Source organism: Schistocerca cancellata, chromosome 1 (genome assembly GCF_023864275.1).
Source record: "Schistocerca cancellata isolate TAMUIC-IGC-003103 chromosome 1, iqSchCanc2.1, whole genome shotgun sequence".
NCBI classification, from domain to species: Eukaryota; Metazoa; Arthropoda; class Insecta; order Orthoptera; family Acrididae; genus Schistocerca; species Schistocerca cancellata.
This window is the reverse complement of record NC_064626.1, coordinates 943,433,666-943,457,020: the sequence shown is the minus strand read 5'-3', so window position 1 is coordinate 943,457,020 and position 23,355 is coordinate 943,433,666. Positions and strand designations below refer to the sequence as shown.

The window sequence follows — 23,355 nt, the reverse complement described above, 5'->3', positions numbered from 1 at the left end:
TCCTTCCGCCTCCTTGATTTCTATCTCACCGTCTATGGCCGTCCTATCGCCCTCTCTCCCACCCTTCAGTACCTTGGCGTCACCCTCGACCATCGCCTCTCCTGGACTCCCCATCTCCGGACAATCCAAGCCAAGGCACGTTCCCGCCTCCGTCTCCTCAAGCTCCTTTCTGGCCGTACGTGGGGTTTGGACGCCTCCACAATCCTCCACACCTATAAATCCCTCATCCGCCCTATACTTTGTTACGCCCATCCAGCCTGGATCTCCGCGCCCCTACCTTTTATAAATCCCTCCAAATCCTTGAACGCCATGCTCTCCGCCTTGCCTATCGCATCCGTCTCCCCTCCCCCACGCGGATCCTGTATGATCTCATCCCCTTCCCCCACCTCCTCCTTTTCCTTGAAAGGATACGGCTCCTGTACACCTCCCGTAAACTTGATCCTCCTCACCCGCTCGTGTCCCCGATCCTCTCCCACCCCCGCCCGCTGCCGCGCCTGTATTCCCACATCCCACCTGGTCTCCATCTCTCCACCCTCCTTACCCTCTCCCAAGGTGGCTTCCGCCAGCTCCCCCTCCCTGATGATGTCCTCCTCCCCTGCATCTACCCCTCCTATCAACTTTGATCCTCCCCCCACCTCCTGTGTCCTTTCCTTTAGGCACCCTCCCTCCCCCCCTTTCCCTTCCCTTCTCTTCCCTTTCCCCCCTCCCTCCTACCCTCTCCTCTGGGCTTCCCCTCCCCCTTCCTCCCTCCTCCTCTCTCCTTTGCCCATGGCATCTCTGCTCTCCCCTCTCCCATCTCCCCTTCCTCCTCCTCCACCTCCACTCTTGGCAGGTCCCCGGACTCGTACACGCTGAGTGAACATTCGCGCGCCGGAGGTCGTCGCCATCAGTGTATCGTGTGTGCCGTCGTGTTTAGTGTTCAGTTTCGTCGTCACACTCCATTGTTCACCAGTGATATTGTCTTCTTCAGTGTTTGTGCGTCGTGTCAACAGTTTGTAATGTGGATTGTCATCGAGTGTGAACGGCTTCTTGTGTTTTTATGTTCATGAGTCTACTGTTTTTTCCCGCCGTTTTTTTAAGTGATGTCTCTTCTCTGTTTATTTCCTTGTACTCTCTTCGGCTGAAGAGCAGCGTATTGTGCTGCTGCCAGCCTACCTGCTTGCTCAGGTGTCAAAATAACAATAAAGTAAAAAAAAAAAAAAGTGGGTTCAGGAGCTTAATACGGTACGCCGTACTCGAACCCAACGGCCTCGTATCACTAGCAATCGAGATGACAGGCATCTTATCCGTATAGCTGTAACGGATCGTGCAGCCACGTCTCGATCCCTGAGTCAACAGATGGGGACGTTTGCAAGACAACAACCATCTGCACGAACAGTTCGACGACGTTTGCAGCAGCATGGACTATCAGCTCGGAGACCATGGCTGCGGTTACCCTTGACGCTGCATTACTCAACGACGAACCTGGGTGCACGAATGGTAAAACGTCATTTTTTCGGATGAATCCAGGTTCTGTTTACAACATCATGATGGTCGCATCCGTGTTTGGCGACATCGCGGTGAACGCACATTGGAAGCGTGTACTCGTCATCGCCATACTGGCGTATCACCCGGCGTGATGGTATGGGGTGCCATTGGTTACACGTCTCGGTCACCTCTTGTTCGCATTGACGGCACTATTAACAGTGGACGTTACATTTCAGATGTGTTACGACCCGTGGCTCTACCCTTCATTCGATCCCTGCGAAACCCTACATTTCATCAGGATAATGCACGACCGCATGTTTCAGGTCCTGTACGGGCCTTTCTGGACACAGAAAATGTTCGAATGCTGCCCTGGCCAGCACATTCTCCAGATCTCTCACCAATTGAAAACGTCTGGCCAATGGAGGCCGAGCAACTGGCTCGTCACAATACGCCAGCCACTACTCTTGATGAACTGTGGTATCGTGTTGAAGCTGCATGGGCAGCTGTACTTGTACACTCCATCCAAGCTCTGTTTGACTCAATGCCCAGGCGTATCAAGTCCGTTATTACGGCCAGAGGTGGTTGTTCTGGGTACTGATTTCTCAGGATCTATGCACCCAAATTGCGTGAAAATGTAATCACATGTCAGTTCTAGTATAATATGTTTGTCCAATGAATACCCGTTTATCATCTGCATTTCATCTTGGTGTAGCAATTTTAATGGCCAGTAGTGTACTTTCTGTAGATTGTGTGGTTTTCTGTTACAGTGATAATAATAATTCCCTGTGGCTCAGCTGTCTGGCATGTCTTTCAATTGGACGTCCCTTCGGTGACTTGCGTGTCGGTAACCTATCCCACTAATGCTGCCGGGTAAAGAGGCACTTTCTCTTAATGTGGAATCAGAAGCACGTGTCGTTCCTGGTGAATCTTCACATCGTTGTGAGGTGAAGGCTAGGTGTAAGGCAGACTGAAAAATCCGTGGTCCAGCCGGGATTCAATCCCGCGTCATTAAGGACCACTAGTACCGACTAGGTCCAATAAGAAATTGGAATAGTTGATAGTATTTTCTGTTGTTTGCAGACAATGCCCCGACCGCAGGGCGGTGGTGCAGGGCGTCCGCAGGACCGAGGAGACGCGCGCGAGCCGGTCAGTACCGATACGTCGACGTCGACGGGCGAGGCGCGCGCGATGGGGCAGTCCACGACGGCGGACAGCGAATCTCCGGGGGACAGCGCACCGGCTCCGCCACCGCCCCCGGGGGTTGAGGGGCTCTGCCTGCAGATGGACCGGCCGCCACTGCACGTGCCGCGACGCGCCGCGCCACTCGAGGAGCTCACGTGAGTGCGACTGACACTGCTGATCCTGCTAATAGGTCATTGACGTGAACACAGGAGGAGAGACCCACAGAGTTTTGGCTCAACCTCCTATACCGGGGGTAGCCAACCTTTTTGCCTACCGCCCAGTTTTGTATCTCTGTTAGTAATAAAATTTTCAAACCGCCCACCAGTTCCACAGTAACGGTGATTTCTAAAGTAAGGAAGTAACTTTACTTCATAATTTATAAAGCAGAGTTACCCTAACGAGGAGAACACGGCAACTGCCATACCCGATTTCCCAGAAACTTCGCTCACTGGAAGAAGAGCCAAAAACAGCGAGCACAAGTCTCAGCTTATCCATAGATACTCGACCGTTTGTGAGAAAACGATCGTCAAAGTTTTCGATGTAATTCAGATCCCTTTAGAGCGCCATCCGCTCAGCCTAACTGATGGTATAGTAGTCAGCGTCGCGGCCTATAACTTTTGTGTTCTGTGTTCGAAACCCGATTATTTTTTTTATTTATTATTTGTCGTTTAGTTACCCATGTCCTAAGAAGGATACCACACGAATGCTTCTTATCAAGTTAGGGAATACCAGGGCGTTATATTAATCGTAAAATTACAGCTGGGTTTCACAATAAGTGTCATACATTATTTTATAATATATGTGTGTATGATATTTTTAGAGGTTAAAATCTTTTTAAATTCTTATATTCTTATACTTCATTCTTACATCAATTCTTAATTTATATCTTTTATTTCTATGTTTATTCTCCGGGAAGATTGGGCGCATTCCCTTGGATGATACCGATCGTAGAAACATCCGGAACACAGACATTCGCAACACCACGAGCATAGCTCGAAGGCAGGTTTGCACAGCGACTTTTCTTCGTAGGAATATCACTCGGGAAAGAAACGCCATTAACATAACTGAAGATTTCACGCGTTGGCAATAATTTCACGTTAGACCAAGCATAACGGTTCACTTTTCCGAAAACGGCGCAAGCTGTTGATTATGGATCACCGAAAACAGTTTCAAATGTTTTTTCCATTCATTTCTTGTCTCTTTTTTTTCTTAAATTCATTCACCAGAGTTACAGTTAGTAGACGAAAAACAACGACGTTACTTCCACATACATTGGAAAATATTCGTTTAGTAATTTTCTAGAGCCATGGGCAGATAAAAGAGAAACAAAAATAAAAATAACATTCAGCTTGCGAACACGGGAGCCACTGTGCAACCGCTTATTATTCTTTCTTTTTTTCCTGCTTCGGCTGAAGTATTTACTCGCTAAACCGCGTATAAAGTACCTCCAAAACTTTGAACGCCGTTTTCTCAGAAACGGTTTAATGCAGGAGAGGGCACAGGAAAGTGGCCTGAACGAGTGGATGGGATTGGACGTGAATTTTTGGCAGCATTAACACAGGAAAAGACCTACAGTTACTTCCAACAGGATGGAGCAACTGCCAACACAGCCGGCCGAACCTTGGAGCCAATTTATGCAGTTTTCACGCCTGACAGAGTTGTTAGCAGAAGTGAAGTCCGGTCGCGGCCCTAACTGGCCACCCAGGTCACCTGATCTATCGGTGTGAGATTACTTTGTGTGTGGGGGGGGGGGGAGGGAGGGGGGGACCCTCGAGTCTAAAGTGCATCGCAATAATCTTCATAGTCTTCAAAAACTGCAGCACAACATTTCGGTTGAGACTGCACAATTTCAGCAGTCCAGCTTCTATCCGCCTTCAGCAACTTGCTGACCAAGGCGCAAAAGTTTTAAGAGATAAATGGTGGTCTCTTTCAACATCTGGTATATTCAGATTAGTACTGTATTTCCTTTCCTCCGCTGTGTTTCCTTGTTCCCTGGAAGTCTGTTCTCCGGGACACTTTTATTTGCCCCGCTCTGTATCTACGGATAAGGCGAGGCACGGGTTCGCTTATTTTGAGCCCTCGTCCACTGAGTGAAGTTTCTGCAAAATCGGACAATGACACCTGCCGTGTTCTCCTCGTAATTTGAAGCGTATAATAATAGCTTATCAAATGCTTTGTGTTAAAATTTTATGAAAACGTAATGAAAATATTTTAGAAACACCTGCCGCCGACCATGAAACCCGGAAACTCATTAGTGGTTGGTCGGGACTAGATTGACTTCCACTATCCTGTACGAATTATCTACCGACGACGCAGATAAGTTCAAAGTTCGAATGCGAAAAACTGATCTGATATCATTCCGAAGGATGTATAATTACTTAACAACGGCTGCGTTGCTGGCTTTTATAGTGGTTGTACACGGAAGAAGGCGAGTGGTGAGGCAAGGAGCGATGTACCTCGTAACCCTCCAGCCAAAAGTGTCATTTGCCGAGACAGCCTATCGCGAGCTTTTAGAGGTGCGCTTGGAACATTTAACGTCTTTTCATGTTAGTGTAGGTATAGTGAGGTTACGTCGCCACTACAGAGTTCATTATGGGTGGCATAAAGCAAGCAAGACAAGTGTTACATTAAGAAGCGACAGAGATAATTTTCTGAGCATATAAATTCTACTAGATAGAGACAGAAGCAGAAACAATGATCCAGTGTCTCGTTTACCCTAGCGTTGTCAGTTACCAGGATATGCAACGGTCAGAGTGTGACATGTGGGTCAGAGACTGAGAGCACATAACGACGTAGAAATATAGTCTGCGGCTCTTTTTGCACAGAACGCTTCGCGCTGCCGCCTTGTTTCGCGCACAATGTGATTGGCTATTTTTTATATTATATTATTTATATCATTTGTTATATTATATTGTATTTAGTCGTTGCTTGATGTAGCCTGCTTTGCTATTAAGCATACTGACAAGAAATTTATTGTTGTTCAGGATAGATCACGCTAGTACTGTGTAACAATATCGCTAGACTTTATACAGGGCGTAACGGGTAAAGCTATAGAAATTTGTCTTGGAGACTGAGGACGGTACTGAAAAACATTACATCAGTATTTAACATTATTTGCGGACTAATAATTATAGCTATTATTAGTCATATGTTTTAGGTTGGTTATTACTTCCAACTACATGTGGTAAGACCAAGCCATTAATATTTATTTTCCTCTGGGCAGCGTCCGCAGCTCGTGGTCGTGCGGTAGCGTTCTCGCTTCCCACGCCCGGGTTCCCGGATTCGATTCCCGGCGGGGTCAGGGATTTTCTCTGCCTCGTGATGACTGGGTGTTGTGTGATGTCCTTAGATTAGTTAGGTTTAAGTAGTTCTAAGTTCTAGGGGACTGATGACCATAGATGTTAAGTCCCATAGTGCTCAGAGCCATTTGAACTATTTTGAACCTCTGGGCAGCAGGTCAAGTCTTGAAGTTGATGCAAACCAGTTGGTCTACACATACAGGCATAGTCCACTAACTTGTAAGTGGTGCAATAGGACCGTGCAGAAAACACTTCACACGCTACAGTTCGGAACCCTCTAGCAGCAGAGGGCTGCAGGTACAATCAAAGACAAACAAAACGACGCACCACGAAGGAATTATCCGAATGAGATGGAAGTCGGTAGATGTAATGTAAGAGGGCTGGAATTTAAATAGTTGCAACTATTTATTCACAACCGATACAAAAGTGTTACATGTTTGTACCTGTTACTGTCCTTCAAAGTAGTCACCAGCGTTGTGTAGAACCTGTTGCCAGACATTTGGAAGGCGTAGTATATCGTTAGGAGACCCTGTTCTGTTGATGGTGCGAATGGAGCGGTCTGCTGCCTGTTGAATCTCTGGAACAGTTGTGAAGTGAATGCCATGAAGTGGTTCCTTCATTTTCGGAATCAAATCAAAGTCACAAGGACTTTAGTCTGGGAAGCATGGTGGATGGTACAGTGCTTCCCAGTCCCATCGACCGAACAGAGCAGCCACAGCTTGCTCTTTACGCGCTCGCGCATTGTAGTACAAAATGATGGGTGGGTTGTGTAGAAAGTGTCGCCGCTTCTTTCGCAAAGCTGGTCGCAGGTGATGCTCCAAAAACGAACAGTAATACTGTGCACTGACGGTCTGCCGTTAGGATAACACAGTAACAGTCGCACACGAGAATCTCCATAACTTTAGACCGCTCTATTCGCTCTATCAATAGAACAGGCTCTGCTAACGGTATAGTACGCCTTCCACATCGCTGCAACGGGTTCTACACAACGATGGTGATTACTTTGAAGGACAGTAACAGGTGCAAACATGTAACTCTGATGTATCGGTTGTGAATAAATAGTTGCCACTGTTTAAGTTCCAACCATCGTACATTTACAGACAAACAGATAATTACTGTTCTAGAAAAATTGCATGTTTTATTCAAGTCAAAGAGCTTCATGAACTGAGCAACTCAATAACGTGTTGGTCTCTCTCGGACCCTTAAGAAAGCAGCTATTCGGCTTGCAATGGGTTGATAAAGTTGTTGGATGTCCTCCTGAGGGATATCGTGCCAAATTCTCTCCAACTGGTGCGTTACATCGAGACGCCGAGTTGGTTTGAGGGCCTTTCCATAATGCTCCAAACTTTCTGTGGCGACCTTGCTGGCTAAGGTAGGGTTTGGCAAGCATGAAGACAAACGGCAGAAACTCTCGTCGCATGCGGGCGGGCATTGTCTTGCTAAAATGTAATCCCACAATCGCTAGCCATGAAGGACAACAACGTAGCGCCGTGCTGTAGGGGTGCAGCGGATGACAACCAAAGTGGTCCTGATATGAAAAGAGATGGCACTCCAGATCTTCATACCTGGTTGTCGGGCCGTATGGTGGGCGATAGTCTGGTTGCTATCCCACTGCTGTCTAGGGAGTCTCAAGATACGTCTTCGCTGATCATTGGGGCTCCGTTCGCAACGGGACTCAGCAGTGAAGACGAATCTACTCCAGTCAATGAGGTTCCAGGCCGAAGACATGTCTGGAGACGCCCCTGAAAGTGGGGAAATACAAACCTGACTGTAGCCCGCCATACTGCCCGACAACCAGTAGTGATGGTCTGATGCGCCAATTCTTTTCACATCAGGGCCCCTCTCGTTGTCATGCGTGCAGTCTTACAACACAACAGTACGTAGACTGTATTCTATGCCCCATTTTGTTTCCCTTCAAAGCAAGCCATCCTGGGCTTCTATTTCAGCAAGATAGTGCCCATCCGCACATGACAAGAGTTTCTAATGCTTGTCTTTATGCTTGCCAGACCCTTCTTTGGCAGCAAGGTCACCGGATCTCTCTCCAATTGAGAACGTTTTGAGCATCATAGCCAGGCCCTCTAACTAGCTCGCGATGTGGATGATCTAACGCTCCAACTGGAAAGGAGGACATCCAATAACTCAGTCAATCAATGTCAAGGCGAATAACTGCTTGCGTAATAGCCGTAAGTGGATCAACACGTTGCTGACTTGCTCAATTTGTGTAGTTCTTTCTCTTGAATAAATCGTGCAATTTTTCTGAAACTGTAATAATTTGTTTATCTGTACATGTACGTCACATATACCGATTGCCGTCCCATTCGCATAATTCTTTCGTGGTGCGTCGTTTCTTTTCGTCTTAGAGTGTATGTAGACAAGAAAAAGAAGATTTAGAATGTTAATATTTTTGTTTTATTTAAAGCTTTCAGAGTTTTCACATAAAAATTCGTAGGCATTACTCTTAAAACGCACTCGCAGATCTCACAGAGCTACCATATTGCTGCGTTTCACCCGTTATTTCAAATAGTCAAAGGCATTTCCTATGGGGTTAATTTAGCGGGTTGGTTTATCGGGCCAGTTGAAGTGCGGTGGCTCTCCACATGTTCGTCAGACTAGGAACATTTGTTCGTATGAACACACGTGTTGTCATACTCATCATGAAAGTGCAGAAGAAAGGGCATCTCTTTGTCACTGAGAACGATGCACGATGGAGTTGATTGTGAGGTGATTTACGTGTGCCTTGCAAATTTATGACCAATGGTTAGTAGACCCAAGAAGCCATAGCAATGGAGGTAACTGAGAATAACCGCATTTGATAAGAACTAATATGACCACAGCACACTAGAGAACAAATTTAATATTTATGTGTACTTTCGTTAAATGTTTTTGTATTGATATAATATCCTGAATATCAGATTTATGGCTCTAAATAAGTTGCATCATTAAATAACTTAAGTAAGTAAAAATTTTTTGTGATTAGCAGCGGTCTCTGAAAAACCTTTTCGTGTTTTTGAAACATTCTTGGTCGATTAACAGTCACTATGGATATAAATGTTCTGATAACTTACACACAAATATCCTAATGAAAAATTCCATTCGGCGTTGTGCTGTTACTGTCTGAACTATATTTACTGTGATGCTATGGTTACCTTCCTCACCAGAGCGAACTGAGAAAATGAATTATTCAAATACCTGCTGGACGGAAGTGTATCGATATAGCCGTTATACATCGTTTGAACGGATGACGAGATCTGCTAGTACGCACCTACATAACTGGAGTACGCTTGTCACTCGCAGAGGCTGCCACTGCAGGCGAATTAAATGTTGTAATCCTCTGACTTCTATGCTCACGAAAGGGGAATGTCACAGACAGTTTGCTGTTTATTATGTCTTTAGTCAAACGCCGTATACAGTATTACTACACTGATCTTGCTCTTTTTCTGACCCTTACAATGAACTTGGCTTCACTGCCATAAATCAGTTAGTGACTGACTGCAGCACAGCTCCTCTCTTCAGTGTTTCGCATAACGAATTCGGTAGTGAAGGAATTGTTTCGATACTAAGGAGGAATAATACTTATCTTTAACATGTAAGGTACACTCCTGTAATATATTTTCGGTACTGTGTATACTGTCAGAGTTAATTTGAACTTCGCTCATTGCTCAGAGAATATTATTTTCGTTTGTTAGATAGCTCACATTAGCCGGTATCAGTATCAGAGATGCGCTTGGTTTGATATATTGGGTTTTGATATTAGCAAACACTGCTGAAATTTATGGTTTTTGTAGTCGTGTTCCATGAAACTTTTTCACTCACGACGTTTTGTACAGAGATGCGTTGGACATTTATGATGTTATGTGCACATCTGATAATGTCTTCTAGATGCTTCACGTTTATTGTCAGACAATGTATTTTGGTGCCTTCTCCGTGTAGCCAAAAATAACTGGTAGTCGTTCTAGATAACATTTTTCTTTCGGAAAACTTTACTTCGCGGTTTTTTGACTGAAGAGCAGTTGATTTTTTGTCCATCGTGGGCAAAGACTTTTGTTTTCTTCCAGACTTGAACTATTGCTGCTGTTTTTAGATATTGCCTTACTCCTAGACAGTTCCAGTGGGACAACGAGTTCTATGAGCATGTTGATGGTGTCGCAATGGGTAGCAAATTGTGTCCTGCAATCACTAATTTAGATATATAAAAATTCTACCATTAACTCTAAAATGGTAGGTAAGAAACCATCACGATGGTGTCGGTATGTTAATGATTTGGTCGTCTGGTAAAATAAGTGAAGCAGCCACAGGGTTAGAGAGTGGGACGGTGGAGAAATAGTGCGAAAGTGGTAAGATGAGCCCTCTGCCAGGCACATAAGTGTGAATTACAGAGTATACACGCAGATGTAAACGTAGAAAAAACTAAATGGAATTCTGCGACCATATAACAGTTGCCCAAAGGACAAAGATGAGAAGTAACGCCGGAAGAATGCAATTTCTCTCCCTTTTATCTAAACAGTAACTGATTATTCGTCCAGATTTTACAAAAATATAACATCAGACCCATTTTTAGACCAACAAAGATAATATGTATGTCAAGTCCTCAGATTTCTAAGAGATAATCGTCCTCCTATGTTTGCATGCTGGTTGTATAAAATTGCATGTACGTGTGATGAGGTCTACATTGGAAACACGAAGAAGCATTAATACACGTTTGAAGGAACACAAAAATCTTTGCCGACTGGGAAAAGTAGAAACATCATCTGTAACAGAACATGTTCTCAGCGAGGATACCATGAATTGAAGTTTTCTGAAACCAACATTGTAACTGTAATGACAGTTTACTGTCAACGGCTTTATGCCGGAGGCAAGTCAGCAGCTCTACAGAAACTATCAAAGGATTATATCTCCCGATCACATGTAAACTTCTACCAAACCCACTTTGTCTCTTCAACGTCCGACCCACTACTCGGCAAGGCTCACAACCAGGAGCACCTCTGAAGGTGCCCAACGTAGCTTTGGAGGAAACGTCGGGAACGAAAAAGCTCTCCACAGTATTCTATCCAGTAAAAGCCTTTTCATCTATAAATAACTACTGCAACGTACATCCTTTTGAACATAGTTACTGTGTTACTGATCTGCCTCTAAAATTCCGCCCCCTGCCCCACCTCCACTTCCCTCCATCACCAAACTGACGATTTCTTGATGTCTAAGGATGTTTGCTACCTATCAGTCACTTCTTTTGGTCAAGTCGTGCCATAAATTAGAGTTTTCCTGTGAGGAGGTACTGCCCGTCTAACATTCAGCATTTTCTATAGCACCACGTTCTCTTCTTTCCAGAACTATTTATCAACCACGGTTTACTTTCGTATAAGGCTACACTCCAGACAGATGCCATCAGAAAGATTTGGGATAAGCACTTGTCTTAATACGATGACTCCTCTCTCCTATGGCTTTCACCTTGCGCTTTTTCTTGTTGAGAGATAGTTCTTTTCACGGATATTTCAGTCGCTGTTTGGTGTACTCTGTTACTTTCTGCTTTTGCCCGTAAATTTATTTTCTAGATTTAATGGTATTTCTTTGAAATCTACTTTCCTTTTTTTGGCGTAACATCGTCTTTCCGTTGAAGTTCCATAGAATTTAGACCTACAAATCTTTATTGGGAAGACAAACTTGGTTGCAGAGAAACTCGAGGCGGTTCTAGGCGCTACAGTCTGCAACTGAGCGACCGCTATGGTGGCAGGTTCGAATCCTGCCTCGGGCATGGATGTGTGTGATGTCCTTAGGTTATTTAGGTTTAATTAGTTCTAAGTCTAGGCGACTGATGACCTCAGAAGTTAAGTCGCATAGTGCTCAGAGCCATTTGAATTTGAGAAACTCTATTTAATTTACAGTTTATGGTCTCGAAATGTTCCTTCGGCTTGGACCCATAGTCAGCTATTGTGATGAATGGTAATCAGAGCAGTGTTTGTTTACCTTCCTCTCTCTTCTTGTTTCGTTGTATGAAATGTTGCATATACTGTGACTTTACTGAAAACTTTGATATCTTTCTCAAATTATTGATGGGATTATTGAATATCAGTATCCTTCGATCACAGATTAAAACTGGTGTACGAATATGGACAAATGTTTGAGGACAAGCACAGATTGTCTTTTCGTAAGATACTGGTTTCACTTGGGCTTAATATAGTCCAAATTCTCGAAGAAGTCGAATTCAGTCGGGTTTCAGAGAGAGTAAGTCCATAAAATGATATTTTGATGGCTACAAAGAATCGAGTTTCAGAGCGTTATATTCACCTTGAAGGAGTTTTGGTAGTTTGAAGGGAAGACATTGAATTTCATTGTTACTATCCGCTGCATTGAATAACTGATATACCCGTTAGCTGTAAATAAAGCTCTGTGTAGCGGAAGTATGGTCGTCCTTTTCCCCTCCGCTTGCCATCAACTGCAGTTCGTGATTCGCAGAATAGCATCACGTGACATTTGGGACTGTGTTTGACTCTCTTATTACGTGTGCGGCATAGGACGTATTAAATGCTTAAGGAAGTTTCGAGTGAAATAAGGTCACAGTGATGTCCTTTCGGCTGCAGTTTTCGAGGGCACAATAAGGAGAAATTTTATAGGATTGCTGCGGAAGCCGGAAACGCAGACGGTTGTTTGGAACATCAAGCAAAAACGATGTACATCTGAGCCGACACAACTGATTATCATTTCATAGTTACTATCACATTCTTGGAAACTAATCCATGCTTTCCTCGTTCGTTTACGTGCGTTTACTGTGTCACTACAGCAAACAAAGAAGTAAAAAGTGAAACGAAAAGCATAAAGCACGAAGGAACGTAACCAGAAGAGCACAGTCGATTTTTTAATCTTAGATATTTTACAGCTGTTTCTATACCACACTAACCAATTTCAAAAACAATTTCTCGGTACAATAATTTCAACAAACAATGGTTGTTGTTACATATTAAACATAACGAAAATTACACGTTACAGTGTTTAGGTAAGGGCACCTTTCTTGAACAGATTATATTTCCAAACGTTGTAAAGTATAATTGGCAATCGTTGTTTCTGGTAAACAGCACTGATCGTTACGCAGCATAAATGTGGTTTTTACGTCCATTCGTGTTCTAATAGTTTGAAAGGGCGAAGATAAGTGTTTAAGGTCCTGCCGACAACGAGATCGTTAGAGACGGCGCACAAGCTCCGATAAGGGAAGGATGGGTAAGGAAATGAGCCGTGCTCTGCAAAAGGTGCCATCCCTGCATTTGCTTTACGTCATTTAGGAAAACCATGGAGAACCGAAATCTGAATAGCCAGATGGGGATTTGAACCATCGTCCTCCAGAACATGAGTCCATTGTGTTAACCACTTCACTACCTTGCATGGTAATTTGTTTGCGTTTAAGAAATTTGTTAACATCGAGTATTGATTTAAGTGTCAGGAAGTCGTTTCTTAAAGTATTTGTATGGAGTGTAGTCATGTATGGAAGTGAAACATGGACGATAAATAGTTTGGACAAGAAGAGAATAGAAGCTTTCGAAATGTGATGCTACAGAAGAATGCTGAAGATTAGATGGGTAGATCATATAACTAATGAGGAGGTATTGAATAGGATTGGGGAGAAGAGAAGTTTGTGGCACAACTTAACTAGAAGAAGGGATCGGTTGGTAGGACATGTTCTGAGGCATCAAGGGATCACCAATTTAGTATTGGAGGGCAGCGTGGAGGGTAAAAATCGTAGAGGGAGACCAAGAGATGAATACACTAAACAGATTCAGAAGGATGTAGGCTGCAGTAGGTACTGGGAGACGAAGAAGCTTGCACAGGATAGAGTAGCATGGAGAGCTGCATCAAACCAGTCTCAGGACTGAAGACCACAACAACAACAAGAGCATAATTATAATGAAACAATGACTAGAAATGTGGTTTTGTTTTAATTTACCGCATGTATGCTTTTGTCACCACTTTCTGGAATTTTTTTCCCATCGTTTAGAAGAAAGATAATTTCAGTGATCTGTGAATAACATATGAAGGCCTAACAATGACAGTGTAGTGGACATACGCATGTGTGCGATATCAGCTATTACGGAAGGAAATTTGTGAATGATTCATGCTTGTTTGGTGCAACTATATGGACGATACTGTTCATTGCATGCTCGTTATCTGATAGGCATCCATGTTCTGCAGAGCTCTTTGTTTCAGTAGGAAGTTATGACAAAAATACGGCAATATCACTACATAACGAGCTCGCCGCTAATCCGTGAATGCCCAAGTGATGTCTATTGGCCGTCATATCATCATCTGCCTTGCGGCGACATGTGGACGCGCTAGGTAGGGGCATGTGATCAGGACACCGTCTTCCCGGCCGTTTCGCAGACTTTCCAGACTATGGAGCCGCTGCTAAACGGTCACGTAGCTACTCAGATGGCGTCCATGAAGTTGATTGCACCCCATAAAAGCCCTCCCTTACAGGAAAACTTCTTGGTAGCACCAGAAATAGAACCTGGGCCCTCTGCATTGCAGTCATCTACACTGATAACTCAGCTAGGAAAACGGACTAGTATTACTACGTACACGGTATATAACGTAGGTGCACCACAATTATTTCACTGCAATAAATGAAAGGTTACGAAAACAGTGTAATAAGAAACCTTGCCAGAGAAAAGCTTTTAAGCTGGTCTGCTAAACAAACCTTGCTGTTGGAGAAGCATGGTCGCTGTACCAGTAACTAGTTTTTAGGCATTTTATTTTAAGATACATTATGAATATTGCCCGAGAATTTTGTGTTTACCTTGTAACTTTGCTTTTACCATCCAAAAACTATATTTTCCGTGACACACACACACACACTCCGCAAAGATAGTTTTCAAAAGATAAAATCAAAGTTACAAGGAAAACACCAAAATACTGAAGTACAATTCGTAACGAATCTTGGCACAGAAACGACACTTCTCCAGCAGCAACGTCTGTTTTTTTTAAAAAAAAATCCTTATTGCATTTATAATAATTATACTATTTAACCCACTTCCTTAAATGATTAGTGGGTCCTAATTTTATCCAACATTAATTGCAGCTAGATACAATTTAATTAATTTATTAGTGAGCTACAGCTATGACTAAATAACAATGGGCAGCTAATTTATTATTGATATTAATATTAACTTTATAAGACCTACGCTTAACTAAAATCTACTGCCTGCACCGCCACAGTTGTGTCAGTAATTTATAAACCTACATTTTAGCGCCTTGCCCATCGAGCTAATCCCGATCAGCGTGCCCCTGACACTGAGCAGGCCAGGGATGTTATTCGCTGCAGTTTCCTAAAATAGCTAATTTCCTAATCTATGTCCTACTAACTTGTTCTAATCTAAGTCAAGTCCGGTGCTTTGTCCTATATCGGTAGTGTCGTTCCCCACTCCCCCTAGTCCTGTACGCGGCGGATTCCAGACCTGAAGAAAGTCGGCCTGTTCACGCACAAGCGGTATGGGAATAGAACGCTAGATTCAGTGTTTAATGTGTCTCAAAATATTACTTAATTCAGGTCCCTCGGGTATTCTTTTAACACTTTACGTGACACCTCGCACGGCAATTGGTTTAGAGTTTGAAGAGTGTCTTCTTGTCTGAGTATGTGGTATGCGTCATGGTCAGGTAACTGGTCGCTTAATATGGATGCTACATCATTGAAAATGGGCACTCGTAGACCACATGATCGGGAGTACCCTCTGATGCTGCACCACATTCACACGCGGGTGTGGCCCATGACCAGTGAGAAAGTGGATCAGCCCTCTGATAGGTTCAAAGTATCTCATACCCAGTCGTTACCTGACGTTAGGAAGAAGGTAAACGTTCTGCGACCTGTTTCTTCTGCTTCCCATATTTCTTGCCACAATTACTCGCCTCTTCGTCTTATCTCACCCTTATCCTAACCCCAATGCCTAATATCTCTTCTATCTTCACAGTATTCCTTTTTTAGCCCAGAACCACGCAGCCTGCTCTAATTTTGATGTCCAGGGCTCCCCCCTCCCCGGGACAGTTCTGCAGGCCCCCGCAGATCTCAGTATCGTATTTCTCTGAACCCTTCTCACTGTTATGGCGGGCACAACCTTCGTTAGCCTGTGTGCACAGACTCCCGAACCGTAACCCACTATTGATGTTAGGATACTATTGTGATATATTTTTATGAGATGAGGAGGGAAGATGAAATCTTTTATGTCCGATGGAGATGAGATTTTTAATGTTTGGAGGGCTTTCTGGGTTACGGTGTCAATGTGTTTCCCGAAGTTCCACCTTTCGTCAATGAAGATTCGCCGAAGAACCGGTGATCTCTCGATTCTTACGGTAGGGTTTCTGATTAACTGTCCATTTAGTAATAGGTATGTTGAATTACTTGGCGATATTTTCATTTTGGTGTTTAGGCACCATAGTTGTAATATATTCATGGTCTTTTCTATTTTGGGCTCTATGCACTTGGCGACTACGGCCGCCAACCAACAGGAGGAGACCATCTGCGTAGGCTAGTAAGGTCTGTTTAACAGATCAGCTTAAAAGCTTTTCTCTGGCAAGTTTTCTTGTTTCATTGCTGTCGTAAGCTTTCATTTATTGCAGTGAGATAATCGCGGTACTCCTACATTATATATATGTGTGTTTGTAAAAAACGGTGTTTTTCAACCTAACATTGGTCACTTTTTACTTTTCTCTGCTCGTGTTGCTTAGTATCCTAGAAGAGCTAGTTTAAAGCTACTTAGGATGGTATTTGAGCTCGCTGCTGTAACATTAAGTGCGAAATCTTTTTGTCGCAGTCAAGTAATGACTTCAGTAAGGAAATTTGGGTTTATCGTCGTCATAGAAGATATTTTCCTACACTTTCTGCATAGATCTTTTGTTGATGAGGTTTCTAGACGTTCAGTTTGAAGCTACTGCTTTAATTCGATAATGGGTGAAGTAGTGGAGCACACTTGTTCACTAGAATCAGCTAAATATATTGTAGCGGTCAATATAGTATGATGGGCCCTAAATGTCGGAGGCCAGTGTTTTGACCATACTTTCCCTATGCGAAGGTTTCCCAAACTGTGTTCTCGCGGGAAGTGAATAAGTGCTCCGCGAAAAACTATTAGTAACATGGCGGTCCATCTCCACTCTATATTTTGACGATACTAATTTAAAAAAAAATTCATTATGGTTCAGTGTTATTAGTTACGATTTAAAACTGAAGTCATCATTGAATAAACCAAGTTATTGTTGGCCCGCGGTGTAGCCGCGCGGTCTGGGGCTCCTTGCCACGCTTCACGCGACTGCCCCCGTCGGAGGGTCGAGTCCTCCCTCGGGCATGGGTGTGTGTGTGTATTGTACTTAGCGTAAGTTATTTTCAGTTAGATTAAGTAGTGAGTAAGCTAGGGATCGATGACCTCAGCACTTTGGTCCCATAGGAACTTACCACAATAAATGTAAAAAGCAAGGTATTCCATTAAAGTACCACTATTCTCAAAGTGTTACATCAGAGAAAAAGTTTGGTAACTCCTGCCCTATACTGAGCTTTAGCTATGCAGGTGCGCGCCACAGTGAATGAGAGTAACAATTACGAAATGGAGGCAGATAGCGGTAGGCAGTGTGATACGCTACTGTGCAGGAGGCGGCTGAGTGCGTCGTTGCTGGGCCCTGTGACGCGCGACTACCTGGTGGAGGGGTCGCTGTTCCTGGCGCAGAGCGAGTCTGTGCTGGTGCTGGGCGGCGCCGACCCCACGTGGAAGCCGGCGCCGGAGGGCGCGACCGCCGTAGGCCGCGAGCTGCTGCGCCTGCGCCTCGACGCCGGCTGCTGGGAGCACATCGCGCAGCTGCCCGAGCCGCGCCAGCACCACGCCGCCGCCTTCCTCAAGGGCCACGTTTACATCGCTGGTGAGCCACACTGCAAACCTTTTCCATTTCCTCAGTAGCGGTGGGCTACTAGCCGCGCTCTTGGCGCTGGCGGCTACTCAGAGTCCTGGATCTTTTAAAAATAATTTGACGGTGTTTTTAAGAGGAAAACATAGCCAGTTGTGTAACTAACTCCAATGTCGTGACAAAAGTCACGGAATAGCGGTGTTCCTATATACAGATGGCGGTAGTATTGCGTGTACGAAGTACAAAAGGGCAGTGCAGTGACATAGCCGTCGTTTGTACTCAGGTGATCCATGTGAACCAGGTTTCCGACGTGATTATGGCCACACGACGGGAATTAACAGACTTTGACCGCAGAATGGTAGTTGGAGCCAGATGCATGGGACATTCCATTTCGAAAATCGTTGGAGAATTCAATATTACGAGATACACAGTGTCAAGAGGTGCCGAGAATACCAAATTTCAAGCATTGCTCATGATGCGGCTGTGGCCGAAGGCTTCACTTAACGCCAGTGAGCAGTGGCGTTTGAGTAGAGATGTCAGTGCTAACAGACAAGCAACACTGCATGAAATAACTGAAGAAACCGGTGTGGGACATACGATGGATGTTTCAGTTAGGACGGTGCGGCGAAATTTGGATTTAATGGGCTGCAGTAGTAGACAACCGACACGAGTGCCTTTGCTAACAGCACGGCATCTCGTGCAGCGCCTCTCCTGGGCTCGTGTCCATATTGGTTGGACCCCAGACGACTGGAAAACCGTGACCTGATCAAATGAAGATGATGATGATGATGTTTGGTTTCTGGGGCACTCAACTATGTGGTCATCAGCGCCAGTACAAAGTCCCAATTTTTACACAGTCCATTTTATTTTCACAATCCAATCTAGTCGCTCTCGCAAATGATGATGATGATGAAATGATGAGGACAACAAAAACACCCCTCCCTGGGCAGAGAAAACCCCAACCCGGCCGGGAATCGAAGCTGGGACCCCGTGATCCAGAGGCAGGAACACTAGCCTGATCAAATGAGTCACTATTTCAATTGGTAAGAGCTGATGGTAGGGTTCGAGAGTGGCGCAGACCCCACAAAGCCATGGACTCAAGTTGTCAACAAGGCACTGTGCAAGCTGGTGGTGGCTACATAATGGTGTAGGCTGTGTTTACATGGAATCGACTCTGGTCCAACTGGACTACTTGGACACTATTTGCAGCCATCCATGAACTTTATGTTTCCAAACAAGTGCGCAAACAGAACATATCACGGGTACCATGGCGCCCGGGGGTACCACGTTGGACAGCCCTGCTCTTATGTAATTAGTCTTTGTTTTTGCTGGCTTGTGATGAATTTGGCACTGTGATGAGTTGCATTGCTGCTGTCTGCAGGGAAATTATTTGTCGAAGGATTCGGTTGAAAAATATAAGGAATATCTATAACCACTTCATTTTATCAGTCTCTTTTTTTATTTCACGTTACTTATGATACCACATATCACCACAAAGGCACACAATTTGTCACCTGATTCCACCTCATTTCTCTTCACTCAGTCGAAAATAAACATGCTCACACCACTACTGTCACACGTTATTTCTCTCTTTTCATTACTTTCTATTGTCTTTCCTCTGCCATTTATCCCGTATGTTAAAAATCAAATTAACCATTCTTAATGTTATATTAATTCCCACTATATCACCGACTTTACCATCCGCACAACACCCTGACATCATGATCGACACTCCACCATGCTTCACCACTGGCGGCATACAATGCTCTTCGTACGTTCTCCCCGAATTCGACGAACAAACATTCGACGATGACTTCTAAATACTTCAGACATAGATTCGTCTGTGAATAACACCTTGGATCATTGCTGCACGCTCCAGTGTTTGTGTTAATGTGACCAGTGCAATCTTATAACCTCATTATGATTGTGTAATAAAGATTTTTGGCAGCTAGCACTCCTTTAAACCTTGTTGCACTGTTGAGACAGAGATTGGAGCTGCTCACATACTACCTACTTCCTCGCGAGTTTCAGGTGCAGTATGAGTCCTCTTTGCTCTGTACATATATGAACTGATCTTTTCTGTATAATGTTACTCGGAACACTTGCACTGGCACCAGTCTGCCTGAATCGCTGTAATGCTTACGGCACTATAGACTGGGTTATGCCAGCTTTTGTTGCTATTGTCGTACCACAGAATAAACTTCCTGATGCAGAACTACAATTACAACACGTTTTTCAATTCCAATCTCCTGCTTCCGTCGCATTCGGAGATAATATGGTATGAACCTAATCAGGTATACAAACACACTGCTAGATACCCACAGTGTACTGTAAATTAATGCGAACTGTTTGCTACACAGGCAGCTGACGGAATGAGGACTGTTAGAATTGAACCGTGTCACATAAAACCACGTCAGTGTCGTTGTGCTTACTCATCAGCGCCCCTCTATGCGAATAACCAGTCAAATACACAAAAGAGGCGCTTAGTTTTTATATGTTTATACTTGTTTTACTATGAGAAGGGTATACGATTCAAAATGAAATCCCTGTTTTAACCACTAACTCACTGTTGTGATAGGTGATAGAAAACTTTCGACCGGTAGTGTACATTAATAATTTTTGTATATTTTAGATTTCCTGGATAGAGCGGACTTACAACAGAGTCAGAGATTATTCATCGAACTATCAGATTAGCTGGGAAAGGGGCCCAGATGGGAATATCTGGAAGGAGATCTCTAGTTTCAGTATTCACTTTACACCACTTACAAAAAATCTTGACCAGTACCTAACAACGGCAACTATTTTTTGTTTTATTCTGGGGCTATACGTCCAGTAGACAAAAGATTTAGAACCTAATGCACATGAAAGTGTAGCTGTTTATTTGTAATTAGAGTACAGTCGATGACGTGCCCGATACATGCAGTGCATCTATGTTCTATGTGTGAGAGAGTTTATGAATAAAGATAGTTTCTTCTGCTGTAAATGCCCTACTGTACAGCTCCCAACGCGAACAGTAGAGTGAGTGGGACTTGGGATTGCGCGCAGGCGGCAAAGACCCGCGCGACTCGGCGGCGCGCAGCCGCGGCGGCATCACGAGCACCGTCTGGAGCCTGGAGCCGGCGTCCCGCACCTGGAGCGCCGAGCCCGACATGCTCACCGCCCGACAGAGCTTCGCGCTCGTCGCCTGCTCCGGCCGCCTCTACGCCATCGGCGGGCAGGACCGTAGTGGCAGGTTGTAAAGCTGCTCCTTCCCCCATTACCTCATCACATATTATAAACATGGATGTACGTATGTTCCACATCTCCTCCTAAACCGTTGGACCAATTTCAACCGAAGTTAGAAAACATATCACTTATTTTCTGGAAAGATTTGGTATGAGGATAAGAACCACCTATCTCTCAAAGGGCTGGGGGTGTGGATAAAATACAAGTGAAGGCCACAACGCGCGAATACCCATACTTTATTCAGCCAGTATCTGTGAATGATAGGACTTACCGCCTTGCAACAAGCTTTACACATAGTTCCAACCATTTATGAAACTTTTTCTCGCTGACGAACCCCACAAAACGATGATAGCAAACAAATTATCACCACTACCTTTTCTTGGAGAAGTGCTGTCTTGCAACACTTTTATTCACTACCGGTTTCGATAATGGACCAGCTTCACAATGGAAAAACGTTTATTAATAGTATACATGCTGTTTAACCAGGAAAGTATACACCATTGCTCACTTGCAAACCTAATAAAACTGATACTTAACACCGTAATACAAGCTTAGCTATGCAGAAAACAACGTTGAAAACAACTGAGAACAGTAAGTGCACAGCACTAATGCTCAGGCATTGAGCCTGTATTACAGCGTGAAGTATCAATTTTCTCAAGACATCTTATAAAACGAGAACGGATAAAAATCAAAGCACACAGAAAACCAAAAATGGTCATGATATCAAAATTATAATAGCAGTGAAGTCAACTAACATCACTGACTAGCAAACATTGTAGTGTAAACATAAAACATCAAAGAGAATAAACTATCATTCGAACTGTAAAAGTGTTCTGTGAAAATATTCTATACGAACAAAACTTACGTGATTAGAGCGATCTTGTAGACTTAGAGAAAGCTTTTGACAATGTTGACTGGAATACTCTCTTTCAAATTCTAAAGGTGGCAGGGGTAAAATACAGGGAGCGAAAGGCTATTTACAATTTGTACAGAAACCAGATGGCAGTTATAAGAGTCGCCGGCCGTGGTGGCTAAGCGGTTAAAGGCGCTACAGTCTGGAACAGCGCGCGCGGCCGCTACGGTCGCAGGTTCGAATCCTGCCTCGGGCATGGATGTGTGTGATGTCCTTAGGTTAGTTAGGTTTAAGTAGTTCTAAGTTCTAGGGGACTGATAACCTTAGAAGTTAAGTCCCATAGTGCTCAGAGCCATTTGAACCATTTTGAAGTTATAAGAGTCGAGGGGCATGAAAGGGAAGCAGCGGTTGGGAAGGGAGTGAGACAGGGTTGTAGCCTCTCCCCGATGTTATTCAATCTGTATACTGAGCAAGCAGTAAAGGAAACAAAAGAAAAATTCGGAGTAGGTATTAAAATCCATGGAGAAGAATTAAAAACTTTGAGGTTCGCCGATGACATTGTAATTCTGTCAGAGACAGCAAAGGACTTGAAAGAGCAGTTGAACGGAATGGACAGTATCTTGAAAGGAGGATATAAGATGAACATCAACAAAAGCAGAACCAGGATAATGGAATGTAGTCGAATTAAGTCGGGTGATGCTGAGGGAATTAGATTAGGAAATGAGACACTTAAAGTAGTAAAGGAGTTTTGCTATTTGGGGAGCAAAATAAATGATGATGGTCAAAGTAGAGAGGATATAAAATGTCGACTGGCAATGCCAAGGAAAGCGTTTCTGAAGAAGAGAAATTTGTTAACATCGGGTATAGATTTAAGTGTCAGGAAGTCGTTTCTTAAAATATTTGTATGGAGTGTAGCCATGTATGGAAGTGAAACATGGACGATAAATAGTTTGGACAAGAAGAGAATAGAAGCTTTCGAAATGTGGTGCTACAGAAGAATGCTGAAGATTAGATGGGTAGATCACATAACTAATGAGGAGGTATTGTATAGAATTGGGGAAAAGAGGAGTTTGTGGCACAAGTTGACAAGAAGAAGGGACCGGTTGGTAGGACATGTTCTGAGGCATCAAGGGATCGCAAATTTAGCATTGGAGGGCAGCGTGGAGGGTAAAAATCGTAGAGGGAGGCCAAGAGATGAGTACATTAAGCAGATTCAGAAGGATGTAGGTTGCTGTAAGTACTGGGAGACGAAGAAGCTTGCACAGGATAGAGTAGCATGAAGAGCTGCATCAAACCAGTCTCAGGACTGAAGACCACAAAAATTGTTCAAATGGTTCTGAGCACTATGGGACTTAACATCTGTGGTCATCAGTCCCCTAGAACGTAGAACTACTTAAACCCAGCTAACCTAAGGACATCACACACATCCATGCCCGAGGCAGGATTCGAACCTGCGACCGTAGC

The 23,355-nt window shown here is 44.0% G+C and overlaps 1 protein-coding gene across 1 annotated transcript in view; it reads left to right on the top strand.

Annotated features, from left to right (window-relative positions):
• LOC126116528 (uncharacterized) overlaps positions 1-23,355 on the top strand; it is a 158,573-nt gene that overhangs the window by 113,894 nt on the left and 21,324 nt on the right. Inside the window, exons 13-15 of the mRNA XM_049915036.1 lie at positions 2,548-2,804; positions 17,563-17,828; positions 20,859-21,045. Of these exons, the coding sequence (XP_049770993.1) occupies positions 2,548-2,804; positions 17,563-17,828; positions 20,859-21,045 (710 nt within the window). The remainder of the gene's footprint in view (positions 1-2,547; positions 2,805-17,562; positions 17,829-20,858; positions 21,046-23,355) is intronic.